This window comes from Lates calcarifer, linkage group LG24 (assembly GCF_001640805.2).
Source record: "Lates calcarifer isolate ASB-BC8 linkage group LG24, TLL_Latcal_v3, whole genome shotgun sequence".
NCBI lineage: Eukaryota > Metazoa > Chordata > Actinopteri > Centropomidae > Lates > Lates calcarifer.
Window position 1 is genome coordinate 6,798,338 of NC_066856.1, and position 20,222 is coordinate 6,818,559.

Sequence of the window (20,222 nt, forward strand, 5' to 3'; positions counted from 1 at the left end):
CTCCTGCCTATGAGCTAGGTTGTTAGGTTTGTCTTGGTACTCAACAAGTCACTGATGCTTGCCTACAAAGTGACTTCTGGATCTACACCCATCTACTTGAATACAGGCTCCTTCTCGGCCACTGCGTTTCTGCAAGGATCGTCATCTGGCATCGCCATTCCCCACAAATAAGGCATTCACACTCCCAACTGTTCTCATTTGTGGTTCCCCAATGGTGGAACAAGCTCCCAAATGCTATCAGAGCAGGAGCGCTCCTATCTATCTTCAAACTTCATTTCTTCCGAGAGCACCTAACCAGCACTTACTGTGCACTTCTTTAAATGATGTCCTTGCACTTTGTGTTATTTGACAGATATAGTGCTTAGTACATGCTTACTGCACTGAAGCTTTAGTGTTCTCCCTCACTTGTAAGTCACTTTGGATAAAATCTATATATTTTTATTTGGCTATATTGGGTTATTATTAAACACCATCAGTCAAGATGCACCACACACTGGTAGAGAGTAACAGTGACATTATGAGATAATATCACTGTTGATAATAAGAATTAAAAGATGAAAAAAAGTGGGCAAAAAATTGATATGCAGTTTGTTGTTCCTCCTGCAGCAATTCTGTCTTCCTTTACCTGCTGTGAGGAGTACACATTTATCTACGATCATTTCTGGCTGCTTCTTGTATTGAGATAGCATTGAGAGCATCACACAGTTGGATAAGATATATTTTTACGTTGCTTAATATGTTTTTGAAAATGGGACACGAGGCCGTTTACTCCAGTTTAATCAGTAAAGTGGGAGAATATTTAGTAAAGTCGAGCAGATGCAGAGGGCAGGTTTTCCACAACTTCTTGAAAGAAAAGAGCATTTAATATGGTAGCCTTAGTTTTAGGCCTTTATCCATTTCAGAGAGAATGTAAAGTAAGGGCAACCTGACTTATCCTCTGGTGCCTTTTAGTTGTTTTGTCAGAGTCTATTACAAAGGGCAAAGCTTTGCCTGAAAAATGAGCACTGCCATGAAATGCATCATTATTATTATGCAAAATTAACACTGTTGAGCTTTGGAAAAACTAAAGATGAGTTAGTGACCTGTCATCTCTGCCTATCACCTAACTATCACCTCACCCAGGCTAACTCTGGTCACTGCTCCACTCTTCAGTGTTTTTTCTACTCCTCTACGCCTTTTGGTGGATGCTGTTCCTGTTTTATTCACACTTCATCTCAATTCATCTCACACCTTTCCAAGGACACAATGAGTCCCAGGCTAACTAAAGCCCATTGATTTTCATGAGGTGATTTATAGGTGGCGTGTGTGTTAGGGCAGGTTTGATTGTCTAAGGGGGGCTGCACTGTGCCACTTTAATGAGGGTGGTGACACCGGGCAGAGAAGCAAGCCCCATCAGGATGAGCTGCTAATATACAACCACCACTTTACTTAATGACCAAACGATATATACGAAGCATGTACTGCTAAAAACATCTGTCTTTAAACATTTGGTTTAATATTCTGCTTTCGTAATTTAAATTTTTTTAATCTTTTTTTTTTCCAAAATGTTCAAATTTCAATTTTGTCACAAACAGTCAGTTACAGCACTGTGTAAATTTATCTAATGTCATTTGATAAATTTAGAAAAATATTTTGATTGAAATATTCTGTTTCTGGGTAATTTGAAAAAAAAAATCTGACCTGGTCACATGACAGTATTTATGGTTAGTTATGGGCCACATGGGTTTTGGGAAAGGATTTACTAATATGCTTAAGATCCCCTATATAAATCCCACTGCTTCAGTTTTGACAGGCAGTATTTGTTCCTAGGTTTAATCTTGCAAGATCTATCAAGGGAATAAGAGAGTTTAATAGCCTGTGAGTCAGTCATAGTAATATCTTCCAGCAGCTAATACTATCTTGAAGCTTCAGTGAGGAGTGGGGCATTTGTGAATTGATTGACAGTTGTGAGCTCCCACCTCTGACTTTTGCCTTCTCTGATTGGTTATAAGGTTAAGGCTCGCTCAAAAAACTTTAGAAAGGAATACCTCTGAACTGCTGCTAGTGTGGGTCACAGGCTCTCCGCACTGACATCTGGGCACAAAATCTTGCAAGTTTGAAAATTAAATCAAGACAAAGACGCTAGAGTATCACATTCATGTGACCTGGAAAGTCAGTGTTGTTCCTAGTGGTGATAGTTCACAATGCGTCTCATGAACTGCATAATATCAGGGGAGGAGGAGTGTCCTTTTTTATGATGCCAACTATGGCTTCATTGTCTCACAACACGTATTAAATGTGGCTGCTGATTTAGCGTTCACACCACTGTAGCAAACATGCATAAATTACTTAGAGAATGAAGTAAATACTCATAGTGAGTCTCCGCCTCCACAGAGGAACTGTTTTCGATTTGTTTGATATGAATATATAATACAGTAAATTTTAATCAGTCTAATATCTTAAGCTGTAACTTCTGATTTAAGAGATCTGGTTCTCCATTGCAAAGAAACACACACAATGACTGGGTCTACAGTGAATGATAAAACATGACATGTCTTTCTGTAGAAACCATGAGACTTTCCTGATGCTGCTGGCTGCTGTGTTGTCTGCAGGCTGTCACTTTACTCAGGCACGACACCCACCTAGTGATAACTTCCTCCTGTCTCCCACACTGTGAGTAGGAACACCTCATCAAACACAAACTTCATCAGGTCACTCAGATAGTCTGTAAAACATGGCAGATTCAGTGTTACCTCCATGTTATACTGTTTTATTAGGGCCATCTAGATAAATGTGGACAAATCTGAGCCTAAATAAAAGAAGCATGTATTTAAGAGGGTCTGTGGTGATCGCAATATTAATGCCACTTCACAGTAAGACAAGAAGAAACCAAAATGACACAGCAAACTTAATTAAATAAAGTGACAAGTGATGTGTTACATGCTGTAATGCTTTCATTGGCATCCTGCTGCAATGTGCTGTAAGAGGGAATTGCAAGATAAACTTTAGTTTCACAAGCTGTAGCCTCTTTTCCAAAAAAAAAAAAAAAGGTCTTGTCAACGTAACATTAATCAGTTCTCACAGCTACCTAGTGCAGCAGAGTGTAGCCACGATGTAGGCGAAAGTAGGCCACATCCAACTTTTTTACTCTTGACTCTTGGAAATAAAATGTTTGATTTCAATGACTAATTTCTAGCCTTTGAAGTGTACGTCAAAAGAGTTGCCCAAGCGATTGGTGATCTAAGGCTCTGAATGAAGTCCTGTTCATCTTTGCAAATGTTCATCTCATACGATTCAAAACAGTTCATAGGGCACACTAAATAAAATCGACACTCACAAAGATATATTCAAATATGGCTGACACTCCCTGGAATCTCACCCATAGGTTTTGGTCAGACTGCCATATTTTGTATACCTGAAGCTGACAAAAATATTTCAGCAAAGAATGCAAACAAATGTAGTCTCATTTATCTCTCTAATAGCCTGTTGGACAGTACTCTCATAATAGAAGAAACCTTTGCCCCCATCACCAACTCTATGGCTGCATGATCAGACTCTCCAAATGAGATCAACAGACATTTACCTATATTTAGAGTTTCCCTACTGTTTCCACAGACTGACTACATGGGTGAGACTAATAATACAGTGTAGCAACTGAACCGTGTATTTTGGCTGGATAGCAAAGATCTCCCAACAGCTTGTTATGCGCTGCAATAACCAGTGCATATACACACGCTACACTTTCCCCTCTTTTAGTGTTGTTGTTTTTGTTCCCATTTGTATTCTAATTTATCTATTTATCACAAAATGTACCTCTTTTATTACTGTCATTGTCATACTGTCAGTCCTCAACCAAGGATTATGAACTCAAAGGGCTGTGTGGGGGTGGTAGAAGGAGATGTAGAGGCTGGACAGGTTCATTTTAGAAGCATCTCATCCTTAAATGCCAATAATATAGGATCATACTTTTTTTTTATCTTCCCTTGACTATTATCTATCACCTTTTTTCCTTGCTGTTCCCAGGTCTAGTTTTGTGACCAGAGTGGATCAGGCTTTTGCTGTCGAGGCTCCTCAACTCTGGAATGGACTCCCATAGACCGTCCACAGCGGTGTCCAATTTAAAACACATTTAAAAACATTCTTAGAATGGCATGTGTATAATGTACCAATGTTATGTGCACATGTGCAGCGTAGCCTGTGTGCAAAGATATACAGTAGCCCAAATGTACGTGACCGTGTGTATGAATGCATACTTTCCTCTTCCTCTTCTTCTTATTATTATTATCATCATTAGTATTATGATAATTAGAAGCCTGACCATGTCCCTTGCCTATTCGTGCCTCTCATAAGCCCTGCACAGCAATTCATCATTCACTGTGCTGATATTGAGTGAAGTGCCAATCCAATGATCCTCTGCTACCTTCACAGCTCATTTTCAGGGACTCTCGATAAGTGGACGTTCGGAGACCTAATGAAGCCAGAGAAGACAACCTTCGTTTGATTTTAGTGGCATCAATACGCCGCCGCTGCCTCTGTGCCCTCCTGATCCACAAGACAAATGTTCATAGGCGTGGATTTGAATATGGACTCTAAGGATATATCCTTATCAGAGTCAAGCACTGCTGAATCAACCCAACCAACTTACTGGTTAATGTTTATTGCAAAAAGAGAGGTTGGTCTCAGTGTTAGAAGTTGGTAAAAATATTTATTCAGTTCATTCATTAAGCTCAGCTGCTCAGCAATCACTTATGGAGTTTCCATTGAGTGTGGAAAGAGGACTGAAGATTCAGCTGTTATTGTCAGTACAGCTGAATCATTATGTCGTGCTTAAATAATTATGAAAGTCACATGTGAAGCAGGAAGTTGTCCTGTTTTTGGTAATTTGATGAGGATGAGTGCTTGTCCGTAGGGTACCACGACCCCTCGGATGCAGATCCTAACGTTAAGAGAAGGAAGAAAAGATGAGGAATTTGATTAGAAGGTTTGGAACCATATTCAGATTTGATCAAATGTTACAGGAACCACATTTGGATAAGCTGCCCTGTTTCTATTGGATGACAGGGCATCTGAACTCCCCCACCCCACCACCTCTCTCTCTCTCTCTCTCTCTCTCTCTCTCTCTCTCTCTCTCTCCTCAGCTCCTGCTGAGTCTCTGCTTTGGACTCGGAGCGCTCTGTATCAGACAGACGGTCTACCTGTTCCTGATCTATCTTAAGTGTTCAGCTGCTGTACAAACACTTTGGCCCGGGACCTGTGGATCAAAGAGGGGCCAGACCCCCACGTCTGGATTTCAGAGCGTCTCAGAGATGCTGAATCCAGTGCTTTTGGAAATCACCGAGCAGTAAAAGGGCTGAACTTTCAGAGAAACTTGAATAATCAGCACATCAGCAGAAAAAGTGTGGAGAGGAAAGAACCGCGGACGCCGAGGGGAGGGGGGCTCTGCTGTAAAAAGTTAATTAGCATTACCAACAAAGTGTAGCTCTGCTACTTTTTTTTTCTTAAACGGTTACCTCTCCATCCAGCAAAATTTCACCCAAAAGCAGACAACAGGATCATCCTGCGCTGACGCGGCTGGTCGGCAGGAAGCGACTGGTGGCAGCGGGGGTCCTGGGGGTCGTTATGGTTCTGGTTTTGGTCATCCTCATCCCGGTTCTGGTCAACTCAGCGGGGACAGCGGCGCACTACGAAATGCTCGGTACCTGCAGGATGGTGTGCGACCCGTACGGCACCAAGTCTCCGTCCAGCACCGCCACGGCGGACACGGTCCGAGACAGCAGCCTCGTGCAGTCTTTACCCACTTTTATCCAAGGTCCAAAGGGAGAACCGGGTCGCCCGGGTAAGGCGGGTCCGAGGGGGCCTCCCGGTGAACCGGGGCCGCCCGGTCCAATGGGGCCACCTGGAGAGAGAGGTGAACCGGGCAGACCTGGTTTACCAGGACCTCCGGGATCCAGCGCAGCTGCCGGTGCAATTAGCGCGGCCACTTACACCACCGTGCCCAAGATCGCCTTTTACGCAGGGCTGAAAAAGCAACACGAGGGCTACGAGGTGCTGAAGTTCGACGACGTGGTGACCAACCTGGGAAACCACTATGATCCGACCACCGGGAAGTTCACGTGCTCCATCCCCGGGATTTATTATTTCACTTACCACGTCCTGATGCGCGGAGGGGACGGCACCAGCATGTGGGCTGATCTGTGCAAAAACAATCAGGTAACACAAACTGTGCATGTAAGAGCTGATAAAGTCTGACGTTTTCCACGGGGTCTGCACTTTGGTTGTAAGGGACGCGCAGTTTTGTAACGTTTACAAATGTTTTAATTCACCTGTAGCCTGTAGGTGTCATCCCTGGAATACAGTTTGATATAAACTGAACTATTATTATCAATAATATAAGCGCTGCATCCACGGACATCAGTACTAGAAGTTAAGTCAATATGTGTGACAGTGACAACAAGGAGTCTGTGGTGGATACATGCAGTTGCACAAGGACTTGGTAGAGAAGGGGGGTGAGCAGAGGCGTGATGCAAACTCATGAGGCGTTGTGGCTATAGGCAGATGGGCTTAATGGGCCAGAGGGTCAGAGGTCAGAATATGAGGAGAGGATGCATAGTTACGGCTGTCCTTACTACTCTACTGTCTTAAGTCCTTAATGCTGAATTCAGCAGGAGAGCAAAAGCTGCCCCTGGGGTTTTGTATCACTGATAAATGATGTGGTTTATCCGAAGCTATTTTCAAATTTCTCTGATGATCTCAGCAGGTTCAGTTGTAGTTTTTTCTCACCTAATAATCATGATGAACATATTTTAGGTAAACCACCAATAGTACATTATAAAAATACTCATGCATTTCATTCAAGGAAAGAAGTCTACATACATAACTTTACTGAACTATATAAAAAGTTCTTATTCTAAAGAATGGCTACTTCCAGATTAGTACATTATTCATGCATTTAATGCACCTTAGACATAATACCATTTTCACTGGTCTGGGTAGTAAGATGTGCAAATATAAGTTGCAGAAATATCACATCATTTTATGTTTTATATTTATCGTTTGTGACATAATAAATAAATACATCAAAAATATTATATACATAGGTATATATTTTGCAAAGTCACTGCAGTGAACGCCTCATGTTGCTGCAGTGTTTATCTAAACTTGTGGTCTGGTAAAATTTTAAGCGTGTTCAGCTCCATTACAATTGAATTTATTCGCTTATTGGAATATTACTTGAATATCTGAAAATAACACTCTGTTATGTTTATATTAATGCAATGAGAGAAAACGATTGGTCAGCTTTTGAGATACCTCTACACAGTGTCTGTTCGTTGGAGGTTTACAAATCTTTCCTGCAACCACAAATTGTTTGCTGTATGGTACAGTTATTAAATATAAACTAGAATACTTTTTTATTTTTACAGCTACAACTACTTAATAAAAATAATAATAATAATAATAATAATGATTATAAAGCCTGAGGACCTACAGAGGCCCATTGCCACCTTCTGTCCCCTCTGTTGTGTGTTTGTTCCATCATAGTGTCCTGCTCTCTGTGCATCTCTGTAGTGATCAGGCTGTCAGCAGCAGATCTAATCCGTGGGGCAAACCAGTGTTGCAGCGTCGCTCCACCAAGCACATCCCTCCTGCCTGTCAGCCTGCTACTGTAATGCTGCTGCAGACCGCAACGAACACAGCGAACATCTCTTGGATTAAATCAGCAGAGCTGCACACCATGACAAATCAGATGCTGAAAGACATGTTTCAATTAGGACCAGTGCTACTGAAGCTTGTTAACATGTTGAGAGGAGAAAACTAAACGGTTCTGTGTAAATGATCAACAGATAGCCCATCGCCTTGATTTGATAAAAAGTGTTTTCTCTTGATTTCATTTTTATAAGTCGTCTCATATTACCCTGTTATTGGGTGCTAATGATCAGAAGCAAATCACCTTGTTGGAACAGTTTGCTAAAATCATAATTTTCCATGTTTCTTAAGCAGCAATCAATCACAGTCCGTGTTCTTTCAAGATAAAGGCAGAATGAAATCATTTCATAATTCATATCAAAAAAGAGGAAAGAGTACAGACAGAGATGAGCTTTTCTCTCTCTATAATAACATTTGGAGACATCTGCCAATCTGTTCACTGCATACTGAACATTTAGTTCACACTGTAGGTGTCTCCAACAGAGTGACAGAAATGTGACATGATTTAAGGCTATATTTTAAAGGTACATTAGTTTTCATGCAAGTGTAATAATAATAATCATATACAAATGAATACTATCAGATTAATTTGAAAAGGAAATCCTGAGATCATGGTTCAGAAAGTTCACTCTCAAACAAATTCATCTTCAGAGTGTAAAAATGTACCATTTTGATAAGTCATTCTTTAATAACTTTGAATTTCTGGTATTATTTGGCATCTAGATTGACCGACATCAAACTCACCTTTGCGGAGGAGATCTTTGTCCTCTCCTCTTCACCACTGCACATTTGAAACCAACAAATGAAGAAAAATACAATCAAAGTTAATCTTTTTTATGCTGAGTTTGAAGTTTGTGTGAAATCATTCACAACTTAACACGACTTCAGCAGTAAAGAACGCATTCCTCACCAAGAAAAGATTACAGAGCCATAACCTAGAAATAGCAGGATGAAAGAGTGAATATGCAAGCATGTCGATGTTGGTTAGTCAGTAAGTTGTCACATAGCTGTTGTCTTGCATTTGACAGATTATTGCCTTTGTTAATATCGATCATAATAAGGGAAATTTCTCTCAAAGGTAGATGATGAAAATATATGTAATCTGGTAATAGACTGTGGATAAGGCCTTTTTCTAACTTTGAAAGAGAAAAACATTCATAGCAGCCATTAAAAAAAGATGGTCACGCTGTAGATGTCTTCCTCAGGTGCTTCCATTTCATACTCGTTTATACATCTGTTCCACTACATTTCCATGTCAAATATTGTACCTTACTATACTACTATCCTTATTACTTGTAGATTTTAGTTTACATACAAAAATATGACCACCTCAACCAGTTGTCTATATGTTTATACATCAGTGATCATATACAGATAATATAATATATAATAATTCTGTATCACTCTGGAATAAGATTTTTCTAATGCATGTAATGGAGTATTTTTACACTACTTTTACTATATGATCTGAATACTTCTTCCGTGGCTGCACTACTACAAAAGCTTTTTAAAAAGAAACACATCTTTTGTCCTTGCCTAATATGATAATTAAGTGAAAGAAGAAAAAAAAAGTATAGACTTAAAATACAACACACTAAAAACCACAGTCTGAAGGGGAAGCCAAGAAGGGAAAAAAATCTCAATTAATTTTAGGTGCCACCTTTTGTTTCACCAGTCTGACACAATAACATCCACTGTGTCCACATTACTTTGTTAAATAAACCCATTGCTCACATTGCATTAAACACATGATGCTGAGAGAAGACGTATAGCCAGACCCTGCACAGAGACTTTCTATTGGGTGGTGACTCCTGCCATCACGTCATAAACCTGCTGGCTGCTGCTTATTTTGTTCATGTTTCATGTGCTGACACAGTAAGAATCACGTATTAATAACCAGGTTATTCATGTTCCATGCAAACATCACCATATGATTCACACTGAGATAAAACTTATAATTGGGACACAAATAAAATGTTTGCAAGTATGCCCTCAACTCCAATCTTATAGTGGTTAGTAAGTCACAGTAACAAGAAAATTAATAAAGCTGAAATTAAAGTAAGGGTGTCCCAAGGTGATCCACAGGATAAAAATTGGAATCATTAAATCTAGGCATTTTGATGAATAGGTCGCACACATAAATCCAAATATTTGCTTTTGGAAAAGTAAAATGCAGAACAACTAAATATATAAAAACAGTGGTCAGGTTCACTGTGTAGTCATTTTATGCCTGCTACCAGTATTTTGTCAGTACTGAGGTTAACAAGTGTCTAAATCCTGTCCAAACTGTCCTGCAACAAATCACTCTCTATATGAACATTATAAAAAAAAAATACTACATATACAATATACAAAACATTACAAAAAAATAGAAACTGCATGGGACTTGCTGACATGCTGAACATATGTTCCATATCACATCCCAAATATGATTAAAGTCAGGATAACACATAACAATACTGGCGTCTGAAAGATAATGCTGATGACATGACACAGATTGGAGTTGAATGAGGTTGATTTAGAATAATGAAATCATTTAATTCTAATTGTACTAAATTATTGTAATGAAAACATCAGTGCCCTCAAGGATGCCAGTGGAGTCCCAAAATGTCCAGATAAGGTCCTGTATATTAGTGCTGGCCCAAAGTGACATAATCTTTTCTATTCCAATTTTTTGCAAGTTTGAGAAGAATCAAGTTTACACTGGTATGCGCTACCTCCAGGAAATAGTCGTATGCCTCACTCTAAGTCTGACATTGACGAATGCTTCAGCCTTTTCCCGCCTATGTGCCTCTTATATTTTACCAAACTAACTTCCAGCAATATACAGCACATGAAAGCATTACTGTGCAACAAACTGACCATCTTACGATCGCTGTGTGCAGTCGCTGCTGATATCAATCAGTACTACAAACTCATACAAACCTGTATATTTAACTAAACTGTTCAGTAGACAGCAGAATGTAGATTGCAACTGAGTGAACCTGTCCCCTCAGCCCTCCATTTCATACTCCCTTTCCAAGCATGTTGGAGAGTCTACGGTGGCTGTCAGGTGACAAAATGGCATCAATTACCACATCAAATAGTCTGTCAAGTGAAGAGGTTAATTTATATAGCTAGATTTCAATATTGAAATATCCAGTTGTTAGTCTGTAAAACTATAGGCAATAGCTGACATGTACTCGCTCATTTCTTCCTCTGTTTATAAGTTTGAGTGTCAAAGTAAAAACGCGAAAGGCATTCAGTTTGTCCTTTCTGGGCAACTGTAGAAACACTGACTAGTAGCCTGCAGCTTAATATTTTGGGTGGATGGGTGGTTATGGCAGCAGGCTGAGTAGTCATGATTTCTCATGGTCGCTTTCTGCTCTGGTGCTAGTCCTGAAATAAATACTTTTCAGACAATCCCAATTAACATAAAAAAGTGTCACAACTGAAGAGCTTGTTAATGAAGAAAACGTCTCAGGATCTGACTTGGAAATGGACGTGCTGCAGGCCCTGCAGAGGCAGGTAATATCGATAACACTTAAAGCATTAAAAATTCCTCCCCTGTGTTCATCACAAAGGCTATAAAGTCAAACAAAGCAAATTAGAACATTCAATCTGACAATAAAAAAAATGTAGCAGTTGCATTGCCGAGGCAGAGCAGTGCATATCTACAGCTGATATCATGCTAAATAAAACTTCTTGCCGCCAAAATAGACTGATGTACGAGCGCGGGAACCAGCGCAACATTGTTTGTATGCAGGGTATACCTGACAAAGAAGAAGGTTCTGACCCCCAGCCTTTCATGGAGATATGGATTGTGGACAATCTGAATATATCATTCGCTGTTCTGGAGAGGACTCACACAATAACAAGCCAAAAATCCAACTCTGCTTTGAGAGTGTTTATTGTGAAATGACTGAACCTCCAAGACAGAGAGAGAATCTTTAAAGCCATGAGAGAGATGTACAAAAACGATAAAATAAGATTTCTCCCAGATCTGTCAGCAAACATTTATAAAAAAAAAAAAAGAAAGACAATATGATAGCGTGAGGAAAAAGCTGCGGGACAGGGGAATCCACACTGAATAATCTTCCCTGCCAGGCTGCTGCACAAAACTGTCTTTCACACCCCCACCCGACATGGACCAATACATCAGGGAGCTGGGAGAACTGGTACCTGGAGATTAGTAGAGAGAAAACCTATTTTGATGTTACGGTCACTAAACATGGCATATTCTGTTTATAGACGTTACACTGAGCTGACTGAAGCTGACTTAAGTTTGACATGTGCTTCATTCTAGGCATTTTGATGTATTTTACGCTTGAGTCATGTTAGAGAAAGGTAAAACAAACCATTTTTTGAGACAAAACAAACATTCACTAGGAGTCAAAGATGAGCCACTGCTGATTAGAATTTGGTGATCAAGGGTCAAGGTCACTGTGACCACACAAAACATGGTTTTGGCCGTAACTCAAGAATGAACACGCTAATGAAGTGCAACTGGGCTGGATGGTGGAGGCATGCAACCATGAGGTGGTAATTCCACTTGTTTGTTCCTCCTTATGTCAGTTCTTTAGAACAGAGGAATCCTTTCGGATGAGAGATGAAACATCTTTCTATTTTTACTTTGTTAGATGTACCACTGAATTTGATTTTGGCTCTAAATGGAAAACAGATTGTGTGTGTATGTTGAAGAGAGGCACTGAGTGTGGTCATATTTAGAAATCTTCTTACACAGGTTCAGAATCTAATAGTAAAAGTAATTGACCTTGTGTGCTATATAATATATAGTGAGTGCAGTCAAAGCTGCCAGGAAATGTATATTATCATGTTAAAAATCAAAAATAAACACAAAATAAACTTTTCATCTGGATGTACTTTATCTGGCATGAAAGGAGAGTTTTCATTAGTGCAGTATTGGCATTAGTGGTTTTATTATGCACTGAAATTATAGCCAAATACTGTATGTCCAACACATTTTTAACAACAAAATAAGTCAATAGACAATCATAATGGGTATGTAAAAATGGGAAGGTAAAATAAACTACTGATGGCATTGTGTGTTTACTTCATGATGCTTCGATGAGGTCAAATCTTCTCAGCAACAGCATGGCTTCTCTCTTCTGGTGCATCAAATCTGCTGCTCATAAAGGGGATGAGGGTAGCTCAAGTGACTGGCTGTTACTGAAAATGTTTCCAATATTGCCGCTCAACCTTAGAGTTAGCTTGTTGTGACACATTTGACAACTTTGGTTCAAAATGTTATAAATGATCCACTAGAGCTGGACAGGAATATTGGAGGAGGCTGATCGATTTATAATCTTTACCCTTCAGCTCAGCTGAACAAGTCTTAAAGTGCTATTAAAGCAATATTTTGATCTCAAACTATTCACTTTCAAAACTTGATAAAAGATCTTTTCACAGTTTCCAACAAGAGTGAATTTAGTCTGAAATCCCAGCTCAAGGCTCTTAGAGGGACGGTAACATTACTTACACCTGAAGTTTAGGGAGATGTTTTAATCTGACTTGAGTTTTTAATGTTTCAGTTTCAGTGCTCAACAACTGGCATTGGGTCATGATGTGGTGTTTTGAGTTGTCTGAGTAAATGAGTAGATTATGTGGAGAAAACAGAGTCATTAAAGCAAACTCTGTTGCAAAAAGGTGAAATATAAATGTACAAAAACGTAAATTTGTTCCCATAACAAAAAAATAAATAAAATGTTACATTCCCAAGCAATAAAAATAATCCACCCAACCCTCTGTTATTCTTGTTGTGCTTTCTAAATCTTTTCAGATGTGAGCAATGGGAGACGGCCCGTTGGAAGCACCGGGACATTTTGCAGTGGCCTTTCACCTGTTGTGAACGGCCAAGAACTTGACCAGTGATAATTAACAAGCGAGAATGAGTTGACAGACGTGTCAGAATCCATGCATAACACTTGACTCTCACTCTTGCCCGCAGTGTCAGAGGGTGCCAGGGTAAGAGGGGAGGTTAACAAGTTGCATGCAAGACAATTAGATGTACCTTCAGTCCTACATGTGTGAACATGCTAGCATTAGCCAGTGACCTGGCTATAAACAGACATAACAACAACGCTCAGGGAATACATCGAATCAAATCAATACAATACTCTGGCAGGGAAAAGAAGGCGCCTTTTTGGTGTGCTGCTTTGCAAGGTCCTGATGTTGTGTTTATGGTCCAGTAAACTGCACTTGTCCTGGCTGTGTGACTTCAGTGTTGTTGAAGAGATTAGTGGCTGTTTTTTTGTTCTTCTTGCAGAGTGAACCGCTTGATGCCAACTCTGCACGGTGCCATTTGGTCTCGTCCTCCATTCTGAGTGGGCTGAGGCCCTACACTATAATTTCTGTCATTTTCATGGGCGTGACCATGTCCCATTGGGGGCTGGAGGTGTTCATCAAGGAGGGAGGACATTTGCACATAAGCATTGTGGGATAATCCTGAGATCTTCTGAGATCAGCTGTTTATCCCATGCATACTCTTGTATTTATGTTCTCTTACTACTGCTGTGTTTGCTTTGCTTGTTCATCTTGCTGCTTGTGCATGCTACTCTCGTGCTGCTGTTGTATTGTCTAATGCTATTTTTGTTTTTGCTAAAACTGAAGTGTTGATATTCGTTTTTAGCCCCACCCCTTTCCTCAAATGGCGTTGCCTTTTGCCAGGCCACCACTGTAAATAAGAATTTGTTTCCAATTACTTGGCTGCTTCAATAAAGGTTAAATAAATAAATGTTGGTGGGTGAGGGTGGGGTGTCAGTATTTAACCAAGACCATGATAGTTCACACTTTTTCCTGTGGGTGCCTAAACAGAGCCATTAAAAAGTAACACTTTTAAAGCCAAAGTAACACTGCATTTCACAGCAGTGAAGTTTTTCATTAGGCAAAGCTTTATAATTACAGCAGACTAATGGCAGATTTCATCACATCAGTCCTACAACATAAGTGAGAGGGATAAGTTACACTTGTAAATGAACTGTATGGCATATCATTTTTCTTGAAGAGTGTTTTTTCACAACACAGTTCAACCCCTGTATAGTATCCTTATATCCCTATAATACTCGTATATGAACCTGATCTTAAGTGATGTCATGTCATGTGATTGGGCAATTACATCATTATTTGTTATATCAGTGGTATATTCAGGGTCTCTGTCTGTAGCTCTCCACAGAGTAAAGTGTAATCCTACCAAAATCCTACAGTGGCACAGTTCATTATTACAGTTAATAACCTCATAAGATTAATAAATTACCAGTGCATAAAATATTTAATACAAGATATTGTCTCTACTCCAACATACTGACTTTTAGAGTAAAAAGCTTCATTGCTGACATGGTTGACAACCTGTGGAGAGGACAAATCTGCAAAACTGAGGACCTGAACTTAGTTGTTTTGAATAACATTTACAGAAATCTGAAGACCACACCCTTACTTTTTTCCAGTTATAAAGACAGCTCACAAGGTGCTCTGGTTAGATTAAAGTTGCCACATTTAATTAAATACAATTTGCTCCTCAAGTGTTTTTCCAAATGTTCATTTACATCATTTTTGTTGTTGCTAGTTGTTGCTGCTAAACCAGTCATATTGGCTTCCATGAGTGAATTACAGAGTGTAAGAGTGTAACTCACCCAGGATGGTAGGCCTATATTAGGAAACTGATCATGGGCTTTGGGTGTTAAGCTATAGTACCCTGGATGCCACAGAGTAAAATCATATACTGTTCCTGTAATAATCCTACAGATTTTCCTGCAAAGACATGCATGAATTGCTCCTGTTCTCTCTGCCCTTGTATTCCCCCCCTTTTTACTTCTCTCTTATTTGCACAGTGAGGTGGGTGAGAAATAGTCCCATTAGATTTTGTTTGTCAGAAAAAGAGGGTGTGATACTGTCAACAAGAAGACATATTAGAACATTAGTATTGCAGGTTGACTAAGTTCTATCTCTGGTGCTGAATATTTGAACAATAAACTTGAGTGTTTTAAAGCCATTTACAGGAGTGTTGTTTAATGTTTACTGCTGATAAATGGTCTAATGGTCCAATACCCTGAAAAAGCTCAAATTATATTTGATTAGTGTATGTTGTTGTAACCCAACTGTCCATAATTCCTGCTGGAGAGGACCAGACACTCTTAAGAACCATACCTAGAACAAGTGCATTCAAATTTGGTTGAACAAGACCTAGGTGTCATGTCATCAGAAATTAGAGGCAACTGCAAGTGGAGAGCTATAGCACAGAGAGTTGGGAAGTTGGTGTGGAGATGTAGTATGAACAGGTGGAGTGGAAGATGTGCAACGACTCTGTTGTCCAGAGAAGAAACCACAGGGTCCTTGGAGTGACAGACCAGCCAAAACATTCTCAGAGATCTTGTCAATTGAACCCAGGGCCTCATGGTACAGTCCCTCCTGTGTTTTCTGTTTTGGCTTTTCCTCTGGCCTCCATCTTGCTCTGATTTCACTCTGGTTAGACCTGTGCAGTTGTGGAAGCTCTGACCTGTCACAGCTGCACTATTGTACGTTGTAATGCAGCAGTGGTTCTTCTCTGCTGTTTACTGCTGCAGCCACTTCCACCTCCTCACCCTCCTCTTTCTATGTTGAAGCTTTGGTATAGTTGATTTTGAAAGGTTTTTATGTGTACGTCTGGATAAGTTGCTGACCTTACACGTAATTTTAACCTAATTGTTTTCACTTATTTTAGCTGCTGACACCCAGCCTTAAACTTAGTGAAAATAGACAAAAGACTAAAGCCCTGTTGTAGACTTTTTGTGATTTTGATATGGTCACTTAATGTCTGTAATTTGTGCATGCGTGTGTGTGTGTGTGTGTGTGTGTGTGTGTGTGTGTGTGTGCTTTGCTGCAGGTGCGGGCCAGTGCCATAGCCCAGGACGCGGACCAGAACTATGACTATGCCAGTAACAGTGCTGTGCTGCATCTGGAGCCAGGAGACGAGGTCTACATTAAACTAGATGGAGGCAAAGCTCATGGAGGCAACAACAACAAGTATAGCACCTTCTCTGGATTCATCATCTATGCTGACTAGACAACTACACATTTGTGCCCTCAGCAATTATAGGCCTTGTGGCCCAGTCCTCCTACGAATCTTCCCTCTGCAAATAAGATGCTCAGACTTACACCTCTAAACATATGTGGAGAAACCAAAATAAATCAACCTCCATACCCTGTATATTATTTTGTATTCTACATTCTGGCATCACCATTGTCCTCAGTGAATGTGACTTTGGACAATAACATCAATGAAACGGCTGATTTGTCAGTGTGGGATCAAATCACATCCTTTCTTTATACCATTACATCACACTCGAACTTAAAGCTGATGTCTTTGTGTTGATGTAGTGCTGTGACGGAGTGATGGCGGTGAAGTGAAGAGGGAGGAGTTTGTGTGTGTGTGTGTGAGAGAGAGAGAGAGAGAGTGTGTGTGTGTGCTACAGTGTGTGGGAGAAGTAGACAGACAGAGACCATTGTCTTTAAAATCTAATTGGGCAATAAGCTGCTTGTTAACAAATCAAGCTGTATATGAACAAACAGCATTTAAGTCAACACAGGAAAATCTAGGAGAAAGTGGAAAAGGGGAAATCAAACAGAAATGCATCAGCTAACGTGTAGTTCTAAACACTGTCGAGTCAATTAGTGTCAGGTAATTGACTGTGGGATGATTTTGTGCAATATCTATTATAATAAACTATATTCATGGTATAATTAATATGAAAGCCTACAGTCAGTGTGTGTGTGTTTTTCTTTCTCTTTTTTGATATCATGCTGTGAAGATAGCATGGAAAAGCTGGTAACACTTGAAGTGCATTGCAGTATAATACAGCAGATTCTATTCCTATAATAAACGTAATTACCTCTTTTGTAGAATGGAATCATTAATAACATTATTCATTTTAATTACACACAACAAAACACATTTACTTCAGCCTATACACATTTTACATAATCTAATATTAATATAGAATAATAATATTAAATGTTATTACATGTATTATTTTAATATTAGTGATTATTTAATTATGTGCTGATTCCCCATCATCAGTTTTGAGCACCACTTACACAAATGTTGTTCAAATGATTTTATATATATTTCTGCAGATAAAAGGATTTTCTGAAGCCTAATTTACAGTGAGGTACAGAATAGAGCAGAAACACTTACAAAAACTATAAACTTAGCACATAAATATGAACTGATTTTTGTCAAACTTTACAGAGGGAGTCTGTTAGGTAAAAATAAACCTGAAAACATGATTGTAACAGTGGCCCCTGATGAGTTTTTCTCTGATGTCTGCTGGGTGGTGTTCAGGGAAACTGTTAGTGAGAGCAGGAGACAGAAGTGAGAGCAGACATGTTGAACTTCAGCCAACTGCTATTGAAGGAACTGGGTCGAAAGAGAGGATCTGTGCCAATACCCACGCTTGGGGTCTTGAGAACTTAAATGTATGTTCACATGTTGGCAGGTAGAAGGAAAGTGTGTCCCACGTTGGGAAGATACCATGACACGATACACTTAACCCACACTTGATGCTAATTTCTCCTAATCCCGCTTTGGAATATTCAGATTTAAATGTATCTCATGTTGGCGGTAGCGCACTTCTAGTGTGGTTATAGAACAGATATTAATTTGCAGATACATGAGGACATTTATAACATGTTGGATTAAGCATGCACATAACTATTCATGTCCAAGTTATGGTAGAACATACACATATGGTTATAGTGTAATATTAAGGTTATCTGTGATTGGACTGATAGGAATAACACTGTAAGCACAACTATTAAATGTCATATCCTTCCATCAAACAGAAATACAACCGATTTGCATGAGTGGTGGGATGTCCTCATAAAATAGTGAGCGCTGATAAACATCTTAATGGCTGCTCAGGCATTGTGGCGACTAACAGAAAGATATCACACAAGTAAGGCGTTTGACTATTATAAGGACACTCATATCCAGGTCACTAACTTCATTCCATTTTATTAATGAATAGATCCACCCACCTAACTACCCACACCACTGAACCACATTTCACCTACTTAAAGAAACTGTCCAACTGTTTTCAATCTTAACAGACAGACATCATGCACACCTTGTAACAATCAGCAGGATTCCCTCTATACAGCAGCATCAGGAACTCCTGCCCATCAAGTATAGATGCTCATAAATCATAAACCATCAGATTCAGATTTTTTTCATCTCCACTGAAAGGAACAAGTAGACTAAAAGTAAAAGTAACACCATAAACTGACACTGTACAGTGCAAATTGTGCCAAAGCAGAAGGACTTTTAATGATGGTGATTTTTGTCAATAGCTGTCTCATGTTTTTCATTTTTCACACTAAGCTTTTATCTGGACCTCCTTTCATTCCTTTCAGTTTCCTTATTTGATTAATCCATTTACGTTGCTAAACTATTGGTTTGGCTGGTAGTTACACTTTTATGTATGAGCAGTATAAAACAATTGAATGCAAGTAATGAAGCAGTCTAGACAACTTCAGGTAGGCCCATGCCCAATATAATATGGATACAAATATGAATACAGATATTTTTGTGATATAAACATTGGAGATGCACAGAGACATCAAGATTTGTATCTTTATCTGTTCAACCAACAAAATGATCTGTCTGCGGAAGTGAGCATGGTTTATTCTGGAAGTTGTGTTAAATTGGGCAAATCTGTATGCATTAGCAATGAAAATATCTAATTATCATTGTGCAGTGCCAGTACAATTGCTTTGGCTTCAAATCATCAAAAAAGCATATTTTAGTAAGTTTTATCAGCTGTTTGGAGCTCTGTACCTTTAATTAGGGGAAACTGACAAATCAGAAACTGAAAAAAAAAAAAAAAATAATTGGAAATAGAAACAATTTACAGTAAAGATATGTAGAGAAATATCCATGAGTTGAAGGGAATATTGTCAGCTATTACTGCAGTTTAAATTACTACTTACAGTAACACATTAAGTTTTTTTTCCTGTATATTATTTGTTTATTTTATTTTTTTTCCCCTGACTCAAACTCAAGTTTGGAAAGACTGCAAATCATGTGAAAGCCACCACCACCACTCATAAGGGTTTTGCCTCCTTCTCTTCAGTGTGAGTTTCCCATAAACTGGAACAATCAGTTGTTAGCCCGCTGCCTGCTGCGCGCTGACTCAGTAGGCGCGACCACAGAATATAGCGATCTCTTTTCAGTGATGTGTAATAAATGACGTGAAATCAAAGTCCAATGTTGCAACCAGATTAGGTATTTTTATCTTGTGGGGATCCACAATGATACTGTAGCATTTTAGGGAGAAGGTGGGCGGATCTTCCCCGCATACTTTCAGAAAATGTGGTTGTATTGATAAGTTTAAGTTAAATAGTGTTTTGAATCATTAAAGCTGTTACTTGGCACAGATATATGTCTAATATAATAGCATTGCAAAAATCAAAAATGCTTGTAGCTTCATTGTTAGGGGCCTGAGGGCAATGCAAAACAAGGGGAAGGGCAAATGGGGGGGGATTGGGATTGGGCCTTAGAACGCATT

The 20,222-nt window shown here is 39.3% G+C and overlaps 1 protein-coding gene across 1 annotated transcript; it reads left to right on the forward strand.

The window, feature by feature from the left end:
* The first annotated feature begins 4,838 nt into the window (after positions 1–4,838).
* On the forward strand, positions 4,839–17,401 carry c1ql3a (complement component 1, q subcomponent-like 3a). Its single transcript, XM_018698827.2, has 2 exons — positions 4,839–6,189; positions 16,541–17,401. The coding sequence occupies exons 1-2, from the start codon at positions 5,599–5,601 to the stop codon at positions 16,718–16,720; spliced, it is 771 nt and encodes a 256-aa protein (XP_018554343.1). The 5' UTR covers positions 4,839–5,598; the 3' UTR covers positions 16,721–17,401.
* Positions 17,402–20,222: the final 2,821 nt, after the last annotated feature.